Below are 27,916 nucleotides of genomic sequence, written 5' to 3'. Positions count from 1 at the left end.
TCATCCGGAAACGATGGCGGAATACGGTATCGTCATGCAATGGATCATCGACGAAGTAGTCGGCGTAGAGCATGCAGTAGCCTTCCATCATCTGCCTTCCCTGCAAGGAGCCACCAATGGTTGGCTTGTCCTCCTTGGCGATCATGGCCAAGAGGGAGACGAGGATCGCCAGATGTTCGTCGTCTCGAGCGGTGTCCCTGGTAGCAGTCGCGACAGCGAGCTCCTCGTCCATGAGCGCAGCCATGACGTCCTCGTCGTCCGAGTCCATCGCCTTGGCAAATAGCGGAACACCTCAGTCCATCGCCTTGGCAAATAGCGGAACACCTCGCGTGCAAGGTGAGAGCGCGGTGGGGATGAAGGTAGCAGTGGTGGCGGGAGCGGGTGAACGACAACGGTAGGAAGGGCTGGCGAGGTGGCGAGGGTTTGCAGCGGCGGAGTGGGTTCGTACCGGCGGCAATGGACCATCGCGGAGAGGGGTGGTTGCGGCGGCGACAGTGGTCGCGAGGTGAAAATAAGAAAAATATTTGTGTCTTTTTGGCTCTGGTCTCGCCAACAGGGTTAGCCCGCGGCGTTTTCTCGCCACGCCGGCGCCCCCGCTAGCCTCCCTGTAGATTGGGTTTAGGCTGGGGGCGCCGGATGAAGAGTTGAGCCGTGCCGGCGGAAAAAAACAAATTTGGAGGCCCGTAGTTGGGAGTCTGTTTTCCAAATCGGCTAACCCCAAGATTAATGCATCATCATCGTCCTTCTTATTTGAAGGGAATAAGATAATACCATCACGCAATTCATCATCACAATAGGCAAACTGAAAAGAAGAATACAGTTATCTCTAATAAACTGACACCGACCAAGCCACATATGCAATGTTTTCCATTCATTGAATCGAACATATCCTCCATAAGATGTTCCCATCAGAAATATGTTTCATAGAATTCAAGTTGCACATACATAAGTTGATGCCTTCTCCAGAATCCTAATGTAAAGATCACAGTTTCTTTGTCTTGTATAGGCATCCCAACATGAGCTCCTTTACAGCAGAAGAACCAGAAACAAAAATGGACAAACAGAAGAGAAGCATCACGGTTTCTGTTTGCTGTCATGGCACCTTGACAGGCAGACGAGCAATGAGAAACCCATTTATCATGTAATTTATTATTCTCAGTCCTTGATTCCTCATACCGCTGTACATATGGAGTTTCTAGATAATCATCATATGATTTGTAGATAATTATCGTGTGATATTCGGACTTTTTGAGCCAACAACTTAGCCAACTGATCCCTCAAGCTTCAGGTTCATAAGCGCATCTACCTCCTGGGCGAACTCGTAAGGAAGGTGCTCAAAAACAGCTCTGCAGAATCCACCGATCATGGCTGCAACGGCCTTTTCATGGTCTATCCCTCTTTGCTGGAAATAAAATAGCTGGTCCTCTCCAATTTTAGAAGTGCTCGCCTCATGCTCAACACGGCCACTGGTGCAACCCACCTGTTACCAGGATCAGGTTAACATGATTAAACAAATGTGTTTTTCTGTTAACCTACTATTCAAATAAAGGGGTAACCTGGTTTGTAAAAAGATAGATAACTGCACAAGGAGTTTAGTGAAGAAAATAGAACTGCTTGTAAGAAGAAATTTTGTTAAGACCGGACATCATGTATACACAGTACTGGACGCACTGAACACACTGGTTACCCATAAGTTCTTAACCGCTGTATGCATGGAGCTTATGCAATTGCTCGCATATGTTAGCATAAAGATGATAATGCACGCCCCACGACAATGCAATTGCAAGAGACCAGGATGGTGTAACAATTTATAGTTAAGAGCATCTCCACTCGTCCCCCCGACGAGGCCCCCGAGCGACGTTTTTTCCATCCGGACGGCGAATTTCGGCCCAGTCGCGCCCCCGGTTCCTCGTTTTCGTCCGGATTTGGCCCTTAATCCATCCGGCGAGCCCACGCCACCCCCGGCCCCCCGGGGCGCGCTCGGGGACTCCGGACGAAAGGTTTTGGCGCGAAACGTCGTGTGGACCCGCGTAGTCGGCGACTGGAAAACCTAATCCTGTCGATTTTCCCTCCAATTTGCTTGCATATCCCCATTCCCTCCAATTTGCTTGCATATCCCCATTCTCTCCCGCCGAAATCCCCCAATCTCCTCGTCTTCCGGCTCCGGTTCTCGGCGGCGTCTTCTCGTCCACCACCACTCTCCTCCTCGTCTTCTCGTCCACCACAATGCCGCCGAAGGCGCCGGCGAGAAGATGCGGGCGAAGAAGACGAAGCCGCCGGGCATGTCGAACGCCGAGTGGGCGGCGGACGAGCAACGGCGCGACGTGGAAACAAGCGCCAGGGCGGAGAGGGTGAAAAGAGCCGCCGCCAAGAGGTCGGCGGAGGCGGCCCAGGAGGAACAAGCGAGGCTGATCAGCATGGCCTATAGCGGCGGCATGTTCCCCGGCCAATGGCCGACGCAAGGTACAACAAGTTCCCCGTCTTCCTTCTCGCCTTCGCTGTACTCGCCGTCGCCGACTGCCGTGTTCCAAGAGGGCGCCTACGTCCAACCGTCCAAGCCCACACCGTCGCCGCCCGAGCTTGGCGTCGGCGGTGGCGGCTCGTTCGAGGACACCTCGCCGGCCATGCGACGAGGGCCGCTCGCGTTCGGTGCGATGGCGGCGCCGAACGAAGAGGAGATCCACGAGATGATCACCTCCGGCACCACCGCCGCCGCTGCGAGCCCGGGATTCTTCATGACCGCCGCCGGCTGCGTGCCCGGGGTTCTTCACGCAAGAGGAGACGAGGGCGACGGCAGCGCGTGGCGGCGCGCAACGAGCATCGCGAGGATGTTGCCGACGGAAGCCAAGCCGTCGAAGAAGAAGGCGAGGAAGAAGAAGAGCCAACTCAAGCCGCCGCCAACCTGTCGAAGGGGAAGAAGAAGAGGAAGAAGGACTCGCCGCCCGCCGAACCGCGTATCAAATGGACGCCGAAGGAAGAGGAGTGCCTCGCCGAAGCTTGGATGACCGTGTCCACGAACGGCATAATCGGGGCCAATCGGTCGTTCGACACATATTGGCTTCGAGTGAAGCGAGGCGTACGAGGAGCGCAAACTCGTCGATCCCTACTTCAACAAGACGAACATGAACGTGTTCCGGGAGACAAGGCAATGGCCACCCATTGGGGGCTCATGCGAGACGGCGTGCGGCAAATGGCACGGCATACGGGAGGAGTGCGAGAAACGGCCGATCGGCGGCCACGACATGGAGCAAAAGGTATGCTCCGTCGACCCCGCATCACCGAGGTACATCGTCGTTAGGCTGACCCGCATCGCCGTGCTCTTTTTTCCCCAGCTGCGCCGAGCTTTGGACATGTACACGGACGACACCAGCCTGCAGTTCAAGTTCCTCAACGTCTACGCCCGCCTCGAGAAGTGCGAGAAGTGGAAGGAAGTCCGCACGACCCTATCGAAGAGCAAGACCGAGCAGTACAACCCCGACGCTCCGGCGGCAAGCGCGGCGGAAGGGCGCCCTGAACTCGGCCAGAAGAAGCTCAAAGAGCTCAAAAAGACGGGCAATCCCGCCGACAGGATGCAGTCGTCGATCGACAAGTGCTGGGCCGACTTGAGGACGCACGCCGACGGGAGGAACGACAAGTTCGACGGCAGGTGGCGGGAGATGCTCGCCAACCAAGGCGTCCGGATCGCCTCGCCGAAGACGACGGCGGCGGCGAAGAAGAGGAACACGGACTTGGCGTTCCTCATGGGCGGCGGCGACATGGAACCGATGGACGAGGAGACGAGGAATTGGTACCGGGGCCACCGCAACGACATCCTCCGAGCCACTCCGGCCGGTCCTTCGTCGTCTCCGCCGGCTCATACCTCGTCTTCCTCACCATCTACCTCGTCGATCGCGGCCGCTCGACGTCCACTCGCCGCCGGTTCATCATCCGCCGCCGCGGCCGCTTCGGCCACGACGTGTGAGGAACGGGTCCGTCGGACGAAGCCGCGCCGGCCGGGACTCGCCGACGAGCCTGTTTCCGTGTAATTTCCCTCCGATCGCCGATCTTTGGCTGATCCTTTTGCTCCTTTTGCCGATCAACTGGCCGTACTTGTAGCGCGGGACGGCGGTTTGTTTGAATTTAAACTCTATCCGCCGAACTCCGGGTGGACGACTGGAAATACGGTACTCCCCACGCCTTAATTTCGTCCAATCCGGAGGTAGTTTCGTCCGGATTTGGGCGTGGGGAGCCCAAACGAGTGGGGATGCTCTAAGAACACTACACAAGTATGAAGGCGGTGTCGCAGGAATGCATAATATTGAACAATTTATCGCGGCCACATAGGTATATTAGCAAAGATGATATAAGGTTCTCAATAGATGTATCTTTTCATGAACATAATGAAAGATAACTATTTGCTTATCGTATATACCTAAAAAGAATGAAAAAAAGTGCGAGGGGAACACCATGAAATGCGGTGTTGAACTAACATAAACTTGTCTCGATTACAAGGCTCATAATGGCACATAAATCTTCCGATATAACTTGTATCCATTGTTATACTAAAGTAAAGTTCCCCTCCGCCTCAGTCGCTGCAAGAATTCCCACCTTTTCACATTTTCTTCCCTTATTAAGTTATTATAATGGCAACTTCTAAATGGCAGGATATTTTATAAGGTTATGGAAAACATATTATACCAATGATCTGATACCTTCTTAGTTTTAGTATATGTCGAAGCTCAATTCATACTACTTCAGATGAAGGAGTACCATTTATCTTGAATGTCAATGGAACTTAGGTGAAGATAATATAACTGTAACTTAGGAATTGTTATGGTTCGGCCTAGGTAAGGGCCTGACCAAGAGTAGGGGATTCTCTCGCCTAGGCACTGCAAGGCTTATGCTAGTGAGGCTCTGAGATTTAGTTGAACTAGTGATTATTCATTGCTTGCATAGATCCAATTAACCCTTGATCAAAACACTCCTATCCGAACCATAACTCTTATCTTACAAATTGAGTTGGAGACTTGGTATTTTGAACGCCCAACTGTATCCAACACAAATACTTCTCTCAAGACTATCTCTATATCCAAGCATGCCCTATCATATATGCCTTAACAGATGTGCACACGTGAGGCTGTTCTATCGCACACAGGCTAAGCCCAAGCTATTATTGGCGTTCCTGCCTTACCACGCCATAGCAAATTGTACCCTCAAACTCCTTAAATCCTGTCTTACATCAGCATATTTTTTTGTCTCAAAATATATTGATATATGTATAGGTGCCACAGATGTGAAATATATATATATGTGTGTTTCACCACTATTGCAAGAACAGTAACTATCTACAAATTAAGCACAGGCAGAGGCCACGGCTTGCGTTATGTCCAGTGTGTGAAACCCAGAACAATAATAAACATGCAAGGAAGAAGAGGAAGGAAGAGCAGGTTACCTGAATAGTGGGATAGGTGTTGGCGGCAGCGTTATCCCCAATGAGCAACGAATCACACTGCGAAGAATTGTAAGCATTCTCCGCACCAGAATTCATCTGAACCAGGCCACGGTAGCAATTCCTCGACTTCCCAGCCGAAATACCCTTGGATATAATCCGGCTGCGCGAGTTCTTCCCCTTGTGGATCATCTTGGTCCCCGTATCGGCCTGCTGGTAATCCTTGGTCAGCGCTACCGAGTAGAACTCCCCCACGGTGTCGTCCCCAACAAGCTCGACGCTCGGGTACTTCCAGGTGATGGCCGACCCAGTTTCAACCTGCGTCCACGAGATCTTCGAGCCGCGGCCCTTGCAGCGGCCCCTCTTGGTGACAAAATTGTAGATGCCCCCTTTCCCCTCCTCGTCGCCGGCGTACCAGTTCTGCACGGTGGAGTACTTGATCTCGGCCGCCTCCTCGCACACGAGCTCCACCACCGCCGCGTGTAGCTGGTTGTTGTCGTACGCCGGAGCGGTACATCCTTCCAAGTAGCTCACCGTGCTCCTCTCATCAGCGACGATGAGGGTCCGCTCGAACTGGCCGGTCTCCTTGTCGTTGATCCTGAAGTATGTGGAGATCTCCATGGGGCAGACCGTATCCTTGGGCACGTAGCAGAATGACCCGTCGCTGAAGACCGCGGAGTTAAGCGCGGCGTAGTAGTTATCCCCCGGGGGCACGATGGTGCCGAGGTAGCGTCTGACGAGGTCCGGGTACTCGCGGACGGCGTCGGAGATGGAGCAGAAGATGACGCCCTTGGCCATGAGCGCCTCGCGGTGGGTGGTGGCGATGGAGGTGGAGTCGATGACGGCGTCGACGGCGACGTTGGAGAGGCGCTTCTGCTCGCCGAGCGGGATGCCGAGGCGGTCGAAGGTGCGGAGCAGCTCCGGGTCGACCTCGTCGAGGCTGTTGAGCTTGGGCTTGGCCTTGGGGGCCGAGTAGAAGCAGAGGGATTGGAGGTCCACCGGGGAGTAGACGTTGTCGCTCCAGGTGGGCTCGGGCATGGTGAGGAAGCGGCGGTAGGCCGCCAGGCGGAAGTCCAGCATCCAGGCGGGCTCCGCCTTGAGCTCCGAGATGCGGCGGACGGTGGCTTCGGAGAGGCCCTTGGGGATGGAGAAGGACTCGAAGTCGGATACGAAGCCGTACTTGTACTCCCGCTTCAGGAGGTTCTGCAGGGCCTCGGCCTCGTCGGCCGCGGCGGGCGAGGGGGACGGGGACGGGGAGGGCTTCTGTGGGCCCGTCTGCACGGCGACGACCGAGAGGCGGCCGCGGCGCGCGCCCACGCGGCGGCGGGAGGCGCTGGGTGGGTAGGAGACGGCGAGCTTGGCGGCGGTGAGGGCGCCGGGGGCGAAGAGGGAGGTGGAGGCGGCCATGGTGCGGGCGGCCCGGCGGAGAGGCGGAAGCGAATTTGGGAGAGATGGGATGAGAGGAGGAGAGAGACCGTGAGATGAGAGAGAAACGAGGGGAGTTGTTGACAGGGAGAGGGCAGGCCAGCCGTGGAACAGGCGTATGGTGCGCACGCGGCGGCCGGCCCCTGGATGAGGGTGCGTGGCGCCGGCGTTGGCGAACTAGGTCCAGACAGGGTTGGGCGGTAGGGCGAAGAGTCGTGTGGCGGCCGAGCGGCGGAGCACGGCACCGGATGTGGTTCGTGCCACGTGGATTTTGTCGAGAGAAAAATGTCGTGATCATCTTTTGTTGGTCCAAATCGTCCAATTTTTTCCACCGCAAACGCGACGGCGAAGCGGCCTCCGGCCCGGCCTTAGAACATCTTTAGCAGATCTTTCATATGATAATATGGAGTTTTTGACTTTTTTTTGCAACGCCAGACACGGTATCGGTGGTCTGGTCCGGACAATTTTTCAGGCCGCAACCTAAACCCGTAGCCGGCCGCTATATATCGTGTTCGGTGGTCACGGATGGGGGTCAAACCCCATCCATCTCTCCACCCCTTCCGTTCCCGCCGACAAGCAATCCAGTCGCCGCTTCCGTTCCCCCGTGCCCGCAAGCGCCATGGTGTCCGAAGGAGGTCGTGGAGGCCGCGGTGGAGGGAGGGTGGGTGGCGTTGGATACACGCGCAAGCTCACCGCCGAGGAGCTCGAGCACCAGCGCTGGGCCTCCGACGCCGCCCGCATACGCGGATCTCCGCTTCCTCCACCACGGGCTGAAGCCGCCGCCCGCGTTCGAACGACGCAAGTCGTAGTACTACCGCGACCTAGAGGCGTCGAGGTCGCGGGATCCGCCCCCGCGCCACTCAAGCTCCAGCGCGCCGCGTCGCCTCGCCTTCATCGAGGGATCCAGCTCAAGCGCCTCCGCCCAGTTGCCGCGGTTCGACCCTGGCGACTACGCGGAGGACAACGACATCCCCGCCCTCACCGTGAAGCTCGAGCTAGCCGTCCCCGCACTGATGGCCGGCGATTTCGCCCCGGCACGGCCCTGGTCACGGTGACTGCGCTGCTGGAGGAGAAGAGTCGTCGCGACACCAAGAAGAAGGCGGAGTGGCTCCGCGAGCAGGCGACGCAGGACGCCTGCTACATCGAGCTCAACAACGACTTATCCTGCCAGCTCCGCCGCCGCGGCACGAAGCTCCCCATTGAGCTCTATTTTGTTACTGGCCGCGGCGGCGCGATTAACCTAGAACCTAGAAAAGTAGAGCATTAGGCTCTGCTGTTTCATCTCCCTAACGAACAAATTCTGGGCAAACCAATGTTTAAATTATGCAGTTTGTTATGCCGTTTCTGATAATTTTGAATCCATATATACGGTTTGGGTGGCCTGGATAGCTGCATATGGGTTGGGGTTTGGGGATCTGCTAGAGATTCTCGGGCCATCCAGATGCGATCCGACGTCACCCGGCCGCGGATCGAACGGATAGCCAACCCGGCGGCTCACCCCGCCCGCCCGCCACGCCCGCGCGGGCCCAACCAACCGCCCCCGTTAACTCGCCTCACTCCCCGCCCGGCTTCCCCTGAGCATTCGCATCTCGCTCGTCCCACGTCGCGCCATGGCCGCCTCCGCACTGCTCCGTTCGCTCTCCCGCATCTCGCGCGCGCCCGCGCCGGCCACCGCCTTCTACCACCACCGCGCCCCATGCTCGCCGTTCTCCTCCGCCGCCGCGGCGGGGCGGGGCCTCGCGGGGCTGGGCCCGACGGCCAAGGGGGAGAAGGCGCGCGTCGTGGTGCTCGGGACGGGCTGGGCGGGGTCGCGCCTCATGAAGGACCTCGACACCGGCGGCTACGACGTCGTCTGCGTCTCCCCGCGCAACCACATGGTCTTCACGCCGCTGCTCGCCTCCACCTGCGTCGGCACGCTCGAGTTCCGCTCCGTCGCCGAGCCGCTCGCGCGCATCCAGCCCGCCGTCTCCAGCTCCCCAGGGTCATACTTCCTCCTCGCACGCTGCACGGGGGTCGACCCCGACGCCCACACGGTGAGCTCCAGCATTTCCGGGTCGCACCGCATGTTGATCTTGTCAAACGGCGCGGCGTCGCTTTTACAGATGTGCGTGAGAGAAATGTGTGTCCCCGAGATTCGGGAAAGGCATATATACTACCTCCGTGTGCAAATTGCGCTTGACTTGTTCTGCCGTGACCTTTTTCTTTTTGGATAGTTGAAAAGAGGAATCATGGCTTTACGAAAATAGACATGGTCCATTAGCCTTTGTAGTTTGTAGGGTCCTGCTCTGTGCTAATGCAATTGGAAAACTATCACCAGCTCCCACCTGACTTGTTGATACTTTTCTACCTGTGCCAGCTTTGAATTTCATAAATCCCTGGCGCAAAAACTGTTTACAGTAAAAGTATATTTAGAGGGAAATGCAGACTTGTGTATATTCATTCATCACAAGACAGGTCTTCTGTTTGACATATTCACTGTATCCACCTAAGACTTCAATATCATTTGGCTACTTCATGCAGTATAATATTGAGTAATGGGAGCAATATGGGAGTAGGTTTACAGCCTTTGCTTGTTCAGATAGTCAGTCTAAGAGAAGATTCACTATGCAGCTTACATAGTTCCTGCTTCTCCTGTATGCCGTGGTGACTAATCCTGCCGACAAGGTGTATCACTAGGGGCCTATGTATCACTATATGATAAGTTGCCTCTATCCAAAAAATATGGAATGATCCTTCACAATTTTGAGCATCAACACATTTACTTAGAGGGATTAGGGATATTAAATGAACTTCCCAGAAACAACATAAGTGTTTCTTCTGCACATTTTTTCCATCCATTTATTCCATCCATTTATTCAGACTCGTTTGTCTTCAGATTGAATGTGAAACGGTAACTGAAGGTGAAAAAGATACTTTGGAGCCATGGAAATTCAAGGTTTCCTACGACAAGTTGGTCTTTGGGTGCGGAGCCGAGGCATCAACTTTCGGAATAAAGGGTGTTACTGAGCATGCAACCTTTCTGCGGGAAGTTCACCATGCTCAAGAGATTCGCAGAAAGCTCCTGCTTAATCTGATGCTGTCTGATGTGCCTGGTATGGGAGCAGCTCAATATATTGTGCTATTTCTTCAATGCTGTGTGTTTCTACAGACCCTTCGCTGGCACAAAGTCTTCAGTTTATTACTTTCGCCAATCTTTTGTCTCTAGATAATGAATTTTTTACATAACTCAAGTGGATGCAGCGGCATATACTTTTTGGTCGATGCATTTAGGATAAATCTATTTCATGTCTCATATGCTTTCATTGCCAGAATATACCTTTTGCTCCTCAAACTTAATGTTATACTCCTTTGATTATCACTGATAGATTAGTGTTGTTTGATTAAACAGGAATATCAGAGAAAGAAAAACGCAGACTATTGCATTGTGTTGTTGTTGGAGGTGGTCCTACAGGGGTTGAGTTTAGTGGGGAACTTAGTGATTTCATCACCAGAGATGTGAAACAACGTTACGCACACGTGAAAGATTACGTCCATGTGACCCTAATTGAGGTTTCAGTTGTCGACTTCCTAATTTGATCCCCACTCTTCTCGAATTTTTGGGACACACTTAAAGCTGGTATTTGGCTTTTCATTTCAGGCAAATGAGATATTGTCATCCTTCGATGTTCGCCTCAGACAATATGCTATAAACCAACTAGTTAAGGTCAGTACTATTTGTCCGCTATCCTTTAGCCATCATCAAAGTAAAATGCCAAAAAGCATGCAGGCACAGTCTGATATATAAGGTTGTAATAGTCTGTACCATTCTCTCATATTATTTGGAACATGAATATAACCTTCCCTTATTTGTTCATCCACCAGTCAGGTGTCAAGCTTGTAAGAGGAATTGTGAAGGATGTACAGCCTGACAAATTAATCCTTGACAATGGAGAGGAGGTTCCTTATGGTTTGTTGGTATGGTCTACTGGAGTTGGTGCTTCATCATTCGTTAAGTCGTTGCCATTTCCTAAGTCAGCCGGTGGAAGGTATAACTGATTGGTATGACCATATAATTAATTTGTATAATTTGTTTCTGAATTTATTGCAGTACACAAATAAGGAGGTTTTGTACAGATGCATGAAATAAATCCTCTTGGCACCTAATATACTGAGGTGAGCCTGCTGGCTCATGTCTAAGTCTAGGACTCTTATTAGATTATGCCTTCCTTGCAGGATCGGTGTAGACGAGTGGCTACGTGTTCCTTCAGTTCCAGATGTGTTTGCTATTGGTGATTGCAGTGGTTTCCTTGAAAGCACAGGCAAGGAAGTTCTCCCGGCTTTGGCTCAGGTAATTTCATGAACTATCTTAAACACAATTCAAGAATATGAGAGCATTTTTTCAAGCTTTTATCTAAAAAATATTTTGGCATGTGCATTGTTTCCTTATGTGCGATAGAACTGGGTGGATTAGAAACATAGTGTAAGATAAATTTGAACAGATGGTGTACATCCTATCAAATTACAGACACTTGGCCTTGACATAATATCTCTTTGCAGTGCTATTAAGTTGCTTCAAATAGATCCATATTCCATGATTTTGTTTCTTCTCTTCTGAAGAAAGTCCTGTCATTTGGCTATATTATGTAGGAGTATATCACATTCTACTTGTACTCCTGAACAGGTTGCAGAACGACAAGGCAAGTACCTCGCTGTCCTGCTCAACCATGTATTGAAAGCTGGAGGAGGGCATGCAAACTCAAGCGTCGAAGTCGATCTAGGTCCTAAGTTTGTGTATAAACATATGGGGAGTATGGCAACTGTTGGAAGGTACAAAGCTCTAGTCGACTTGAGGCAAAGCAAGGTTGGTTGCTGTCCCATTCTTCATGAACTTATACAGTTCAGTAGCCGCTCTGGAGCTAACTGGGTTTTTATATTTATCTATCTGCAGGACTCCAAAGGGGTGTCCATTGCAGGATTTGCAAGCTGGTTCATCTGGCGCTCAGCATACCTGACTCGTGTTGTCAGCTGGAGGAATAGGCTCTACGTGGCTATCAATTGGCTGACCACGATGATATTTGGCCGTGACATAAGCCGTATCTAGAGTATCTATCTGTAGATCTCTGGGATCTGAACTCTATAAAATAGATACGCCCCGAGCCTAAATGAAACATAGGCCACGATAGCCTTGTCCCTCTTCTTTTGGTTCCTCCTTTTGCTCCTCTTTATCTTTGGGACTTGTCAACTACATGAGGTCCAAATGCACATTTTTATTCATGTAAATTCTAAATAAATGAGATGAGGGTATTAATACGGATGCAACTATAGTTTCTGGCTCAGGAATGAGATCAGCCCAAGGAAGTTACTGAACAAATTCCTAACTTCAACTGAATATAAATGCAAAACCATGAGAATCCAGAACTACTATCGGAAAGACTGATATTCAGGTGTACTCTACAGAGCTCCGTTCCAAGTTTACTGATGTTGGTTACTCTACTATGCATAGGATACTGCTGAACTTGCTCCCACAAAAGAACTCTTACTGTTCCTCCTTTGCTTAATGAAAAACGTTGCAGACAGTAAGTTCATGGGGTAAATGACTGTTGGCTTGTAAACTTACATTAGATGGTAAATGAGCATAATACACCAGGCTTACCTTCTCAAGCAATAAGTGCAACATTTGCATAAATCCATTTCCTGGGTACTCAAACTCAACTATACATAACCTCATCTCCAAGGTTTTTTTGAATTAGAAGTAGACCACAGAAATGTCATTGCATGCTTTGGCATCCAGTTTATAAACAGTAAAATTATCATCCAACAACAACTGTCTAGTTTCATCCACATTTGGTTTGACCAACAACTTAGGAATACAACTTAGGAATAGATTAAAGAGGTACATGCTTCAGAGGAACGACACAACCATTTTGGTGGTACTATTGTCTAGTAAACAAATGGATAAGAAACACTGTTACACTACAACATAGCAGATCTTGCCCACAGAAACGAAATGCAATAACTGAAATCAGTGAAGCACATTATGAAGTTCAAAGAAACACCACAACCGGAAGGTTCAGTTCATCCTCCGCCTCTTGTTGCGCTGCGGGGGGCCACCGTACACATCTGAAGAAGCCAAAGCATTGCTTCTCCACTTTTTCCTCAGTGATGTCAAAGCCCTGTATCACTGCAATGGTGCTCGAGTTAGATGCTTGGTATGTAGAGAGAGGGTACTGCACCAACATGATTTCTGTCAACTGTTGCCTCCGGATTCAAAGGGTTTGGCAATGAAGCAGATGCTCTGTATTGACTAAGGTGCAGCTATAAACACCACAGCCAAGAAGGTTCAGTTCATCCTCCGCCTCTTGTTGCGCTGTGGAGGACCACCATCCACATCTAAAGAAGCCAAGGCATTGCTTCTCCCCCTTCTCCTGAGGGTTCTGGAAGACCCTGCATTACTAGGCTCTCCTGCTGTCTCAGAAATAGCTGTGTCCCCCTGTATCACTGCAATGGTGCTCGAATTAGATGCTTGGTCTGTAGAGGGTACTGCAGCAACATGAGTTCTCTCAAGTGTTGCCTCAGGATTCAACGGGTTTGATGACGAAGCAGATGCTCCATATTGACTAGGTGCAGCTATTCTCCTCAGGTCATTCATAGCAGTTGCCAACCTTTCTGTATTTGCAATGCCAATAAGAGTAAGTCGTTGCAGCAAATCAATTCCTTCTGGTAAATGCTGTCTGGGTGCATCTGGTGCATTATTTCCACGCAAACCACTATCAGGGGCAATGGAGCCAGCATCAGGAGGGTTATCCAACTCACCCTGCAACCGTCTTGCCCTCATCCTATTGGCCAATCTACTTAGGCGACTTGTGTGTTGAGCAATATCACCTGCTTCATTTGCAGCTGGTTCGGGTGGGCCTTCAAATCTACTCACACTACTCATAATCTGCTGATCGAGAAGGCGCCTCCATGATGACAGTATCCCATGCGCATCACCGAGCCTTCTTGACATTGGACGCAAGTGCTGAAACTGCTGCCTAAAACTCTCAAGCCGATTTCCATGTGGCCTTGGTGGGATCGCAGGACCTGGCTGCTTACCCTCTTCAACAGCCTTCTCTGCATCTGAACTGGAATTCCCTCTCCCATAGATAGGAGTGATATTCGCCTCCGTCACCTCGCCTTTGCAGACCGGGCATTCCTTGTGGTTGGAGTAAACATTGAGCCATTGGTACAAGCAAGGCCAGCAGAAGAGATGGCCACAAGAGGTGACCACCGGCTCTCCGGCCATCTCGAAGCATATGTTGCACTCGAATGTGGCAGTGCTCTTGCCCCGCTCCTCCGGCTCCTCGGAGGCACCTGCTTCAGCTCCACTGCCGGCTACCTTATTGTCCCCAACAGTATCATTCGCTGGCTCGTGATGTGGCACCGGCACTGCTGTGTCATACCCTGCAGGCTGAGCCTCGGAGCCTAGCGGCGGAAGGTCCGATCTAAACCGCCTTGTGCGGAGCCATCGGCTCCCTGTCTGCTCGAGCAGCCGCCTGTACCTTGTGGCAACGTCAGGTAGGAAGGAGGAGGAGGCCGTCGATGAAGACGGGCGGTCCTCCCAGCCCAGCAGTTCGCTGGCTCGCACCAGCGGTGGCGGGGGATGGAAGCCGAATCCGTGGTCGTCCTGGGGCCCATGGATGACCGGCGCCGGAGGCGGCGGCACGTACTGTAGGTGCGGTTCCTCGAGATGGAACGAGGAGTATACCTCCGGTGGTGGAGGAGAAAGGTCAACACGGGACGGGGAGTACGGGACGTACGGGGGCTCCGGCGGCGGAGGAGCGTCGACGGAGGCGGCCGAGGAGGAGGGCGAAGAGGGCATCGGGGTGCTGAGGGCGAGGTCGGAGCCGAGGTCGGAGCGGCGCGGGCGCGGGGCGAGCGGGAGGCCGAGGTATAGGTTCAGATCCATCCTCCTGCTACTTCCCGCAGCCTCATCGGCGTCCATCCGCCGGCGAGACCCCACCCCCGCTTCCTCCAGGTAACACCGGGTCGCGGCCTCCCCAGCTTACCGTGGCAGAGCGCCGCCAGAGGCGAACCCTATGTTGGGGCGCTGGGGCGGAGCAAGGGGGCAGCTCATCATGGATGGAGCAGCTGAGGTGAAGCCCCCGCTCCGGTGCTGTTCGAGAGGATTGGCTGACGGTGGCGGTGGCGGTGGCGGTGGAAGGACGCGGCGGCGCCGGAGGTGGGGAGGCTAGGCAGAGGCGCGGATGGAGATGGGGAAGGCGGGGGAGGAGGGGACGGAAATGGGGGCAGCAAAGCGGTGCGGATGAATTGCCTGTTTTGTATATTGCGTATCGCGGAAGAACATGATGCTGCATCAGGTAAGACAGCTGGTTACAAACCGCTTAACTGTAGCAGCTGTTTCTAGCCCATTAACTTCGGACAGTTGTTCTTTTTTGGGTACCCATTATCTCACACGAAAAAAAAAGGGTTTTACCTACCTATGTAGGCTTACAGCAAAACAGGCTCATTCAGGTCTGGAGAAGTAGCACAAGAACAAGAACTTGAGGGGAGGTAAAAGGAGGGAGGGTGGAGACAAGTTGCCGGAAGATGGCGAGGAGCCAACGACGGGGAGGTGGATCAGGGAGGCGTCGATGGCCGGTCAGAAGAAGGGGGGATAGGAGAGGGCGGGGGGAGGGGGAGGGGGAGAGGAAGAATAAACTGGAAGGACGAGAGGAAGAAAAAACTCGAAGGTCGAGGGGTATTACTATTGACTTATTGAGTGTAGTTCACGCTTTTCACGTATTACGGCATTAAGATTACTAAGCCTTATTGCATATTTAAGTACATGTCAGAGTGACATATAAATGCATCGCTTCTCTAGCACGTAATAAATAAATTTATAATGTTAAGGAATAAAAAGTATACTTCTTTACCTAGTACGAGCATATTTATATTGGGTCAAACCCTAAGTTGCGGGTGATCAAATCTGTGGTGACGCATTCTTCTCATACCTGATGGGTTCGTTGCATGAAAAACAAAAAAATTCTACCGCAAAGACGAATAAATCCAAGATCCAATCTATGGAAAAGCCAAGATCTAATCTATGAAGATCGAGGCAACGAGATGTATGTGAGACTAACCCTCGAAGATTCCAAAGCCTACGAGATTAGATCTCGTTATTGATGTAGTCGATCGTCCTGTGCTGCAATTCGGCAGCACTTCCGTACTCAGTCGTGCGTACGGTGTCGATGAAGCCCGTCCTCTCCCCGTTCCAGCGGGCAGCGGAGGTGTGGTAGATCCCCTCGGAATCCCAGCAGCACGACGGCGTGGTGGTGGTGGTGGAGGAGAAAAGCTGCAGGGCTTCGCCAAGCCGGAGCAGTCTTGCGGTGGAGGAGAGAGGGGCGGCCAGGGTTAGGGTATCAAGGGTTTGCGCCCCCTGCCCCCTCCCCTCTTTATATAGGGGGGAGGTCGGTTTGGGTGGCCCCCCAACGCCCCAAACCCATCTAGGGCCGTGGCCAAAGGGGGGAGGGGGAATTCTTCCCCACCAAGTTGATCCCCCCTAGGGTTTTGGGGAAAACCCTAAGGGCTGGCCGACTTGGGCCTTGAGGGGCATGTGCCCCTGGCCCATTAGGCTAGGGTGCATCCCCTCGGCCCATGCTAGGCCTCCTAGGGTCGTGGACCCACTGGTGGGACCCCAGAACCTTCTAGAACCTTCCTGGTCTTCCACCGGAAAAATCCCGAACTTTTCCGAAACCTAGAAATCAACTTCCCTTATATGAATCTTATTCTCCGGACAATTCCGGATCTCCTCGTGGTGTCTTGGATCCCATCCGAGACTCCGAACAAACTTCGGTCTCCATCTCATATTCCGAATCTACTTATGCGACATCGAACCTTAAGCGCGTCACCCTACGGTTCGTGAACTATGCGGACATGATCGAGACTCCTCTCCGACCAATAACCAATAGCGGGATCTGGAGATCCATAATGGCTCCCACACATTCAACGATAACTTAGTGATCGATTGAACCATTTACATATGAAAGTTCAGAGATGGTAAACCTAGAGGGGGGTGAATAGGTTTCTACAGATTTTAATTCTTTCTTTGCAATATTAGGCTTTGCGGAATATAAAGATGAGCCTAATGCAAACTAGGTGAAACAACCTATATGAGGATACAAGTAACTCAAGCACGAAGGCTCTCACGAGCAGTTATATCACAAGTAAGGAGTTCGGTTAGAGATAACCGGTAGCACGCGGAGACGAGGATGTATTCCCGTGTTCACTTCCTTTGCAAGAAGGTACGTCACGTTTGGAGGGGTGGAGGTCCCACGAAGGATTCCCCACGCCACGAAGGCTCACCCTATTCTCCGGAGCCTATCCCACGAAGGAATAGCTCACTCACTTGTGGTAGACTTTGAGGTAGCCTCCAAACCTTCACAATCTTGATGGGGAATCACTGATGGCACCAGCACAGAGATATTGATGGACAACTGGATTCTTGGCATCCCGCCTAAGCGGGTATCCACGCTTCTCCCTCTACCGGCGACTACAACTATCGACTTTGTGCTGAATACGGACAGTAATACATGGGACGGTTCACTTGTTCGCAGCATCTTTGCGGAAGGAATCGCGTAGAAGATTCTTCGTGTTCCTCTTACTAGCCATGTAGGCGAGAATTTTTCTTCCTGGCCGCATGCTCGTCAGCAGCTCATGACTCGACCTAGTGCTAATGGCCGAGGTATTGCTTCAAAATCGGGTGAAGTGACGAAAATGTGGAAGAAAATATGGAACATACAAGCACTAGGGAAGATGACACTACTAGAAAAATGCTTATTAGTGGCGCACATAAATTGGTTAGTAGTGGCGCACCATGGTGCACCGCTACTATCACACCACTAGTAAGTGTTAGTAGTGGCGCACCACTTGGTATGCCAATGGTATGTGGCTCTACCAGTGGCACGCCACCTAGTGTGCCACTGCTATATTTTTGAAATTTTGACATTTGAATTTTTTTTCTTTTTTTCTTTTTTGGTGCGTCACTGCTATATTTTTCTCTTTTTTTTTCCTTTTTTCCTCTTTTCGTTTTTTTCGAATTTCGTTCTGCTCTTCGTTCATTTCCTGTGAGCTCTCTCCATTCGTTCTCTGTGGCGTACGAGGAGAGGGGTAGAGAGGAGGGAGCAGGGGCACCATGAGTGGAGGAAGGAGGAAGGAGAGAGGATAGGAGAGGAGAGAAGGGAGGGGAGGGAGGGAGAAGGGATGAGAGGAGATGGTGGCAGCGAGGGAGGGAGAAGCATAGAGGAGAGGGAGAGAAGGGAGGAAAGGAGATGGTCGGCGAGGGCAGGAAGGAGGAAGAAGTGGCCATCAGAGGAGGTGCACCGGCCGACGGAGCATGCTGCGAAGAGAAGTGTGGGAGGAGAGGAGGAAGGAGGAATGAAACATGATAATGGATGTGTGGACTAAATAGAGGGACCAGCCTCGACCAATCAGAACGCAGGAATAAGAAACACACGGATCGTGTGTTTGTTTGCACACGTTATGAGCCATAGGATCGTGCAGTGGGATCTAGGGCCATCCAATATAGCAGTGATGCATCACAAGGCTTGGTGCGTCACTGGTACTTTTTTTGATTTTTTTGCCTGAAATCTTAAGGTTTGGTGCGTCACCGGTACAGTATGGTGCTAGTGATCTCACCGCTAGCCCTTTTTCTAGTAGTGTGAAAGTGACGCTATGGCGTACGGCTCATGACTATCTCGCAAGTGGTCATCAGCTTCATCACCGACATATCCAATGATTGTGTGCAATAGAGAGGAGAGGGTGGAACACACAATGGTATTCTGCCCAATATGCTTATGAAGTTTGGCACGCAGTCAAGGCTTCCCACCCTGTCCATCTACGCCGGAAACAGTTCAATAATATGAAAGGTAGGTTGTTTGATTTCCTTGCTAGGCCGGACGACTGCGAGGCGGTCACTTTGGCTATGATGGCGTGGCACATTTGGAACGCTTGGAATGTGTTCGTAATGGTGAAACCTTGAAGCAACCGCAGTCTATCTTTGCAGATTAATTCATACATCGAGACGATCTTGCAGCATCTTTTTAAGCCCCTGATGTCCGTTCGCGTGAACCCTCTTCAGTTTGGGTTCCGCAACAGGACGGTGTAGCTGTCGTCAACCCTCTTCAGTTTGGGTTCCGCAACAGGACGGTGTAGCTGTCGTCAATGTTGATACTTCTTTGTTCTCGTCTACATCTCAACACAATCTATCCAAATGTACAGTGCATGCAATTCCTCGCACTACACATCTCAACACAATCCTTCTATACTTCATCCATCTCTAGCTTTTCGCCTATTTCCAACAACATTTTTTGTCCGAAAGACCGACATAACATCACAGTAACTGATGTGAATCAAATGATGCATCAGAAAGGAGACATAAGCTCGACAATGGTACACTTCCTTTAGTTGATTGACATCCTTTTTAGTTGATTGACAGAAGAAAGTGAGATGCAGTACGATCATGTTTCTACCACAGAAGAAATATCTTGGACGTGCAGCTTTCTCTAAGTACTCAAGTTATTTCCTTTCACTGGAATGGTTCCATTCTACAGGTTCTCATTTTGAGAGAGAAAGACGGAACGCTGACATGAGTTGTTGTGGGTGCTCTGATCTCGTTTTGCCTGGATATGTCTCCATTCGACCGGATGACGGTTTCACCATAAGGATACTTGCTCACTGTTGTGGACTAACAATGTCAAGAATCTGCATGCAATAGAGGTAACAAAGCATATAAATGTCTGATGGAGGGAAGAATGTCAAACGTCACAAGTAAAAGCGAAACCTTATTGGTGAACTGTTGAAAAGCTTGTCCTTCCATCAATTTCTCCAATTCCTACAGGTCAATAAATAAATGGGCAGACATGAGAAAATAAATAAAGGTGGCAAAGAAAAGGAGGAGTTATACTAGTACTATAAGTGAACCAGATATATCTGTATACACCACTATCAATTCAAGTGGCATGGGTCCACCATATGATTGAAAATTGAAAGGCATAATGGAGGATAAGATATATAGGTGTATACTGTTGGGTATGATGCAATAAGCTAAGGTATTGCATGGGTGCAGGCGCAAATAACACAAGTAATTACCTTCTCTGGTTCTGAAGAGCCATCAATCTGAAGTATCATTTTCTGCAGTTCAGGGTCCTTGAGCATATCCCGGATTTCATTCAATTCCACTGTCAAAGTTGTAAGGATAGAAGATCAAATAAAATATATAGTGAATATATCACTGTAATAGCATGATGTGTTTCTGCTCAACTGAACTGCTTAGCTTTATCCTTCTTATGGTGCATATGCCAATACTTTGTATTGAATGTTATTACAATGCCATTTCATGTCCTCATTAAGTGCATCCTAAAATGTACTCATTGGCACTTACATCATCTATAAGGAATGATGCAAATGTAAGATGCTAATATCCTTTTCTTCTTAAAAAAATCTACATGTCAGCCTTGATAAGAAAACAACCTGAAGAGCATAACAATAATAAAAATAAGTAGTAAAAATTGGTAGCATACCTAAAGATCTCAATCGATTCCTGTCAACAAGCCAGCTTGGATCCTCAACTTCCAGAGCTTTTGTAGGACAAAGTTTGTTTGGAGATTGTGTGGGGCATGTTGTGTCTGGTGCTGCAGAGCAACGGTGTAGCTCACAATTAAACAATTTATTGGCACTCCTAAATTCATAATGAAGCTATATATAGCATTTTAAAGATGTCACTTAAATTATTTTGATAGCTACAACTGGAAGTAATGGTGAGACAGTGACTTATACAAATATTTACGGTAAGCAAATATGATTTATTAGCCTGAGCTTAACAAGTTTTTACTTGAACATCCAAACAGAACATGGAGAAATTAAAACAGATATCAGTGTGTTGTATTTTACATAAAGAGGGAAGTTGATCCTTGTCATTAGGACAATTTGCTCCATCTTCCAGCACAGAGCTCCTTGCTGAAGAAAAAAAAAGCCATGTCTATAAATCTGTCCAGATTATTTTAGAAACATGTATCTTACACAAAACATATTACAATCAAATTCATGAACTACGACAAAGTAGAATTGATTAAGCGCTTTTATTGGGCAAATAAATGATCAGGAACTTTTTGGGGACAAACCTATACACAACTTCTCTTCTTTTTCCATCACAGGTTGTTTACGTGGGAAACTAAACACAATGGTTATCAATAAAGAAATTAGATCTTGTAAATACAAACGGTTGTCCCATCTTGTCTTTTAACTAAAAAAAAATCATATCCAAATTCAAGGGAAATTACCATTTCATACATAAACATGGGCAATCACATGCAATAAAGTAAATACAGATGTTCCTTTCTTCTAGCAGTTATGTGCTTCTATGAGTGATCCTTAATCATACAAGTCAGCATTCACCTCATATTCCTTATACAAGTGAACTTTATAGCTTCTGTAACGACCATACTGAGTCCATGATATGTTACAGTAAGCAATTATATCTTAGGAGTCCTCTTCAAAAGCTAGAGCACTTACTAACTTCTTCCGGCAATGATGACTTGTTAATTTCTTCCTGAGTTGTTATCTTTTGGCAAGATTCATCTACATACAAGGATACAATGCAATATTTATCATCAAATACTGGCTATCAAGACATGAAGGGATGCAGGGACCAATATTCATATAAGGCAGGTTGATACACCATAAATAATGGGAATAGCTTGCCTAGTGTTATTAAACCAATAATCTTAGTTTGAGGTATGTTTCAGCAAAATAAAACAGAGCAAATTTACAGCTGGCAGCATTAACTACGAACATTATATGAAGTTGTCTGTTAGGCTCTTGTAGATGCCCTTATAAATTCAAACTGAATTAACCTTCTGCAAAGTTCTCCTATATTTTGCTTGACCAAAATAAGGTACGGTAAAATAATGAATTAAAGGAGAATAGCACGGAAGTACCTTTGTGTTTTTTAAAGCATGTCACGGAGCAACTGCATGGAATAACGGAACAGCATATTAGGTACAGATACGTTTCATTTAGTAGATTAAAAACAGGCAGAATAAGTAGCTCAGGTGTTTAAAGATAACAGGATATATTCAGTAGGTTCAGCCTTGATATATAACTGACAGCAAGAGGATGTTAAACATTTATGTGTATTTTCCTATAGAGTTCTTTTATGGTTTTATCAAAAGCATATAATCAGCTCAAAATGAGGGAACATGAAAAGTCCATGCTGAATTTCTAATGAACACCAGAATAGATACAAGGCAAAATAATATCGGAAATTGAAGAAACCATAATAAATCAGGTATTAAGGAAGATCAATTATGGTAGATGGTGAATTGGATAAAATTACCATGCATATTTCATATCATCAAAATAAGTGTTCTTAAGTAATGCTATTGTTAGGCAAAAGCTAATGGTATTACAGTGGCACCATAAGCTAAAACCAAATCTGTGTCAATATCACCTGCAATTAACACTGAAATACTCAATACGCATAATTTTTCCAGAGAGAAAGTAGCTGGCATTTACTTGTTGGATGATATATGCAGGATTTTTTTTAAAATAATCCCCATATTTCTTTCTAAGAAATAAGAACCAACCAATCAAAAGCTATTGTCAAGATTATACTTTAACAGGCAAAGCTCCCTGTTCATAAAAAAAAAGGCAAAGCTCGCCATCCCTGTACTAAGCTATCTTCATTATGCCAAAAGTCTTTTTGCCTAAGCTTGCCTTCACGTTCATCTAAGGATAAGGAAACTGAGTTTATTGTGACATTTAAGTCCCAAAGATTAAGTCATGAGTGAGCAATCGTGTGAGAGAAGGGACGAAGCACTATAACATCGTGATTAGTTGATGTATGTCTCTGAAATACAAGATAGCTATCAACTAACCACTATGATACTTCAAACCAAAAACAAAACTTTGTACACCGACTACTGTTAGAGCCAGATATCAACAGAGTAGGATTTCCTCTTATGCACGGCATTAACATATTGGAGTAATTTGTTGGTTCACTTTGCATATATGTCGCATTGTCGCGGCACCACCGGCAGCAAGCCACTATCTCAAACCCGAAGCCGTACAAAATCTTGTCATAAATGATATAACAGTTACTCAATGGGATAACATTATTTGTTCCAAGTTCCAACCATGCCTAGTCAATCTGTTAATCCATTCCATGAACCCTAGCTACTCGGGTTTTTTTTCTGCAAACAACAAGCTAGTCCACCATAGCGAAAGGGAAATTGGAGTAAGCAAACCAATAGTGCTTTATTATTTCACATCTAACTCCTGCCCGGTGGCATGGCTGAACACAAAGAGAAATCGAATCGATACAGCGAAGGAAGCACCTCATATACTTCCATCCCCACGCCTATGTTCATATATGCAGAAGGTAGAGGAAGGGAATGGTTCGACTTACTAGGGCATGCGGCAATTAGGGCACTTGTACTTGGACGGCGCGTCCTTGCACACATCGCAGCTCCCACCACCCATTCGGAGTACAAATCTTCGCGATATGCCACAGGAGAGGTCAACACGAGCGGGCGCCTGGGTTCACCGTGGTGGATACTGGGGTGGTTGAGCGCCGGCGCAGCAACGAGGGGGGCAGCCGGGCAGGGACCAGGGAGGCTGGAAGTTTTGCCCTTCGGCGCCGGCGGCTGAGGAAAACAGAGGAGAGAGGGGGCAGAATGTGGCGGGCTGAGGGGACACTTGGGCTCTTAAGCCGTCTCTCGCCCGACAACCAGGCCCAAATAGCGAAGCAGTGAATAGTGAGTGGTGACACCAAACCCTCAAAAAGAAACGGAAAACTGAGTGGTGACACCATCTAGGGTGCATTTGGTAGTAGGTCGGGCTTCAAAACAACATACTCCTCCATCTACTCGAGTTTATTTAAATACGGTTGTATCTAGATATATTTTTGGTGTGTAGATATATTTGTATCTAATGAGCAGCTTTTTTGGACATAGGGAGTATGTATTTGTACAATAGAGCTTGGTTTGTTCAAAACGATGCAAAAAAAAACGTGGATGTTGGTTTGTTTGGTAGCTCAGACTGCATGTGGGAGGCTGAGGAAGGATTATGTGTTGTATGCTTGTTTGTGGTTGCGTCCTGCATGCTATCTGAAGCCCAACAACTAAGTACTGAAATCAAGTGAAATCTTCACGCGCTTTCTTCCCCTATCTTCGGAGGAACAGCCGTTCGACAGTAGCAGTGACGCTTGTCCAAGGGGCCTTTTTTACTACTTTGAGGTTCGTGTCGCTCCCCTCCCATGTTGTACTAGGAGATGAGAAACAGGTCAAAATCTAGAGTTCTCCACTTCCTTCTGGTTTCTCTCGCGGCCAAGTTTCTTTTGATGTGATGTGACGCCCTCTTTTCTTCCTCATCCCGGCGATTACGTGCACCGCTATTCCGGAGAGAAGGCCTCCAAAACCCCGTCCATCGAGATTCTGCACTGGGAGACCTACTATAAGATTTTGGGGAGCATCTCGATGCGACTTCTCGCTATTGTTCGAGTTCTTCATTGTCGGCTTACTGTTTCCTCGCCGATCTCTAGGGATTCGGCGACTATGACAACACTATAGGTGACCTCAACAACGAAGCTGCAACGACAACCTTTCTAGTCATGATGTACATGCTTCCCACTAGTACTCGTTCCATATTTAGATCAGCTAGATATGTTTAGTTTGGTGTATATGGTTATGGTTAAGTGTATAGTGTATACGTGATGTTGTTTCCGTAATTAAAGTCACTAGGGAAATTGCCTAATAGTCTGGTTCATTCGCCAGCCGACATTTGTTCCTTCGCTCAATTCGTATACATTTCATAACAAATAATGAAACAACAAATGATTTACCCATGTCGTTCTTCAAACCCAACTCCGATGAAGTCCCAGAGACCACAAGCAGATGTGCGCATGCACCAACAAACAAAGCTACAGAGCAATCGTGAACAAACTTATCAAATCCGGTACCGGGCAAGCGGATCTTTGAACTGAAGCCGCTCGTGGTAAACCCTCCATGCATAGTCCTCCAGCGAAAACGAGCGAAACTTCCATTCATCGCCATCGCCGTCTGCACCCTCTGCCTCCTTCTCCTCATCCTCACCCAAGCCCTCTTCACCGGCATCGGAGGGCGGCACCAGCGGCGAGATGACGCTGTCCAACGGCAGCACCAGCGGCGAGATGACGCTGTCCAACGGCAGCGTGATCAGCACGGTGATGGACAGGCGACCTGGCTCGCCGGCGTTCCCGTCACTGCTTGGGGCAGAGGTGGGGCGAGCCATCCCTCTCACTTTCTTCAACTTGCCATTGCTCCACACCTTGCACGCACGACAAAAGAAGCACAACATAAAAAGGAGTGTTACTGCTACTGCGTAAAGAGTCACTTTTCCAGCAAAAAATATGATGATCACTCTGCGTTTTCAAAAGCCCGTGTATCTTTGTGACTTTGTCTCTTTCATTATGTGGATTCTTCCAGCGAGGCCAGTGGTGACCAACTGACGGATGAGGCAGTGATGCAGACATGGGGCTGATTACTTAATTGCCTGACCGGGTCCAAGCCTAGTTGGTGGTAAAAAAACTATATACTTGGAATTTGATGCCCCTGCGAAAGTGAAATTGAGTATGCGTCTTTGGTTCTAAGCAATTACTAAGTTGTTCTATGAAAAAACAAACAATTAAGCTGCAGGCCTGTAAGTGCACAAACTAAATGGAAAGGGTTGTGCAGGCCGTGCTTATTCTTTGCTTCAATTCAGATTACAAATGGGATGCACAATTGCACGAGTAGAATAATGCAATCCGTTGTTCGCAAACTGGTCAAAATTGGGAGGTTTAGGTGCAGATAGGTACCTGCGCAATGTCGCCGATGGTGATCAGGAGAGCGCTGTCGGACGCGCCTACGGCCGTCCACTCGCCGGTGTTGTCGTCCATCACCCAGCTCGACGGAGCCGCCTCCTGCTCCCACTGGGAATGAAGTCCCAGGACGTACGGGTACGCCTTCGCCTTGCCGGCGGCCGGAGGCGCCGCCGCCGACTCGCCCGTGCCGGCCTTGGAGACCCACACCAGGCACCTCGGCTTCCTCTTTCCCTCCGCGAACGGCTCCTCCGCGAAACCCACCTCAGGACACCTAGACAGAAGCTGCACCACCTTCATCCCCACTTCCCTCATCCTCCGCGCGTACTCCACCGCCGCCGGGAGCGCGTCCATCCCGCGCTCGTCGACGTCGAACACCATCGCGGGGTCGTCATCGCCTCCGTCCGCTTCTTCCTGGTCCTCCTCCGAGAACCCGAGCGTGCAGAGGTTGGTCGCGCGCAGCGCTGCCGCGTCGAGTAGAGATATCTCGGAGAGGGCAGAGGATGGTAGCTGGGAAGGGATGCCATGGCCGGCGAGGTGGAAGTAGCCCACGTCGGCGGCGGCGCAGAGGGGGGCCAAGTCGGGGGAGTCGAGCGAAACAATCGGAGGCGCCGACGTCCGGGTTTTCAGGCGAGAGGAGGGCCGCGAGCGCAGGGTTGGAGCCGGTGTGGAGAGGAGCATGCGGTTGAGGAAAGCAGAGAGCGCGGCCTCGGTGGTGCCCCCCGCGGCGGTGGAGGGGAGCGGCTTGTGGTTCGACGGCGTTGGCGGAGGTGGCCCTGGGAATATGCTTCCGCCGGAAGTTGTACCGGGCACGGATGCGACGGCGGCGCCGGTGGAGGAGGAAGCGGAGGAGGATGCCATGGAACGGAGACGGCCGGAGCGGCGAACGGAGAGGGATCTTTTTGGGTGGGAAACCGGTGTTGGTTTGTTGGACGGCGTGGGAGAGCAGGCGATTTTATTTGGGTCTTCGTCTGGGCCCCATTGCTGAGCGTGTGGTGGGCCACTTGAAGGTACTGGTCCGACCTGGACCGGTTAAGCTGGTAAGCAGGCCGGAACAGGACCTACAGAAACCACTCCCTCGAAACACTGAGTTCTGCTTTTATTTTGTTTTTATATACTCTCTCTGTCCATAAATAAAGGTCTTATATTTTTCTAAATTTGAATGTATATATACACTAAATAGTGTCTATATACATCTAAAATTTTACAAATCCAAAACATCGATTTATGGACAGAGGTAGTATCAATTGTTCTAGTAGCTGATTGTCAAAAAAGAAAAGAAAAAAAAAGGAGAGCCAGCTGCTCCTTCAAAAAAGAAATTTAGTGCAGAATGCCCTTGCGAGTTGTACAAAAATTAAAGTAGTGCATAATTGTGCAAGGTGAAGATATGAAATTGAAATGATCCCAATCCATTTCAGTTTTTCGAGGGAATTTAATATGCCTATATTTAGCCAGTACAAATTAGTCCCTCCGATTCATAAAAAGTGCTAGGGCTTTAGTCTATTTTAGTTCGAATCTGAACCGAACCCCCGACACTTATTACTAATAGGAGGGGTAGAAAAATATTGCAAGGACGGACGGGGTGTAAATGCTAAGTAGCTCTTCTCTCCACCTCGACTGATTTGACAATAATTTTCTGAATACATGCGCAGTGGCATGTTGGCATATACTCTCTTTATTTTAAAATAAATGTTTCAATTTTATCTATATACAGATGCATTTTAGTTGTATATACATTCATATCTAGAATAAAATGAGACACTTATTTAGAAATGAAGGAAGTATTATACCACCTCTGTCCATAAAAGGATGTCGAAAGTGTATCTAAATTCAAATGCATCTGGATATTATTTAGTACTATATCAATACATCTTAATTTGTATAAACCTCCGACATCCTTTTTTGAATGGAGAAAGTATAACAAGTAATTGCTCGAAAGCGACCATTGGCGTTAGCTGTCCAGAACATCAGTAGCAGCTGTCCTTTCGTTTCAGAAAAGAAAAACACGCAGGATGGCATTTCTATCGCTCAAGCTGAACCATCGATCGGCAACGGTCATTGTCGTATCATTACATCTATCAAGCCAAACTGAAACGCTTCTGATCTCCATTGGATGGAGATAGCACGAGACATGGAAAATCTGCAGAGTTCTGATCGAGTCTGATCCTGCCGAGGTCGCCCAATTGGTTAAACCTTGTAGCGATACGCATACG

At 49.2% G+C, this 27,916-nt stretch overlaps 5 protein-coding genes across 6 annotated transcripts; 1 reads left to right on the top strand and 4 right to left on the bottom strand.

Moving 5' to 3' along the window:
* Positions 1-854: 854 nt before the first annotated feature.
* LOC124659078 (UPF0051 protein slr0074-like) lies at positions 855-6,858 on the bottom strand. Its single transcript, XM_047197030.1, has 2 exons — positions 5,432-6,858; positions 855-1,480 (listed from the first exon to the last, which is right to left on the bottom strand). The coding sequence occupies exons 1-2, from the start codon at positions 6,833-6,835 to the stop codon at positions 1,262-1,264; spliced, it is 1,623 nt and encodes a 540-aa protein (XP_047052986.1). The 5' UTR covers positions 6,836-6,858; the 3' UTR covers positions 855-1,261.
* Positions 6,859-8,463: 1,605 nt separating this feature from the next.
* On the top strand, positions 8,464-12,146 carry LOC124661972 (internal alternative NAD(P)H-ubiquinone oxidoreductase A1, mitochondrial-like). Its single transcript, XM_047199864.1, has 8 exons — positions 8,464-8,886; positions 9,729-9,945; positions 10,242-10,402; positions 10,491-10,556; positions 10,715-10,878; positions 11,066-11,180; positions 11,514-11,693; positions 11,781-12,146. The coding sequence occupies exons 1-8, from the start codon at positions 8,464-8,466 to the stop codon at positions 11,931-11,933; spliced, it is 1,479 nt and encodes a 492-aa protein (XP_047055820.1). The 3' UTR covers positions 11,934-12,146.
* Positions 12,147-12,623: 477 nt separating this feature from the next.
* LOC124666195 lies at positions 12,624-15,090 on the bottom strand. The gene has a single exon (XM_047203542.1). The coding sequence runs from the start codon at positions 14,811-14,813 to the stop codon at positions 13,173-13,175; it is 1,641 nt and encodes a 546-aa protein (XP_047059498.1). The 5' UTR covers positions 14,814-15,090; the 3' UTR covers positions 12,624-13,172.
* A 4,166-nt stretch (positions 15,091-19,256) lies between these two features.
* On the bottom strand, positions 19,257-23,452 carry LOC124666841 (zinc finger HIT domain-containing protein 3-like). The gene is made up of 8 exons (XM_047204171.1): positions 23,274-23,452; positions 21,805-21,836; positions 21,380-21,445; positions 20,759-20,824; positions 20,389-20,499; positions 19,958-20,046; positions 19,650-19,700; positions 19,257-19,570 (listed from the first exon to the last, which is right to left on the bottom strand). Exons 1-8 carry the CDS (start codon positions 23,345-23,347, stop codon positions 19,541-19,543), a joined length of 519 nt encoding a protein of 172 aa, XP_047060127.1. The 5' UTR covers positions 23,348-23,452; the 3' UTR covers positions 19,257-19,540.
* A 1,235-nt stretch (positions 23,453-24,687) lies between these two features.
* On the bottom strand, positions 24,688-26,614 carry LOC124663832. Of its 2 annotated transcripts, XM_047201486.1 has the most exons (3): positions 25,701-26,614; positions 25,025-25,171; positions 24,688-24,991 (listed from the first exon to the last, which is right to left on the bottom strand). In XM_047201486.1, the coding sequence occupies exons 1-3, from the start codon at positions 26,562-26,564 to the stop codon at positions 24,812-24,814; spliced, it is 1,191 nt and encodes a 396-aa protein (XP_047057442.1). In that variant the 5' UTR covers positions 26,565-26,614; the 3' UTR covers positions 24,688-24,811. The 2 variants fall into 2 exon arrangements, with proteins under 2 accessions (XP_047057442.1, XP_047057441.1); XM_047201485.1 differs by having other exon boundaries at positions 24,688-25,171.
* Positions 26,615-27,916: the final 1,302 nt, after the last annotated feature.

Source organism: Lolium rigidum, chromosome 6, assembly GCF_022539505.1.
Source record: "Lolium rigidum isolate FL_2022 chromosome 6, APGP_CSIRO_Lrig_0.1, whole genome shotgun sequence".
Classification (NCBI taxonomy): domain Eukaryota; kingdom Viridiplantae; phylum Streptophyta; class Magnoliopsida; order Poales; family Poaceae; genus Lolium; species Lolium rigidum.
Note: the sequence above shows the minus strand (reverse complement) of the source record. Positions and strands in the feature narration are given on the sequence as shown.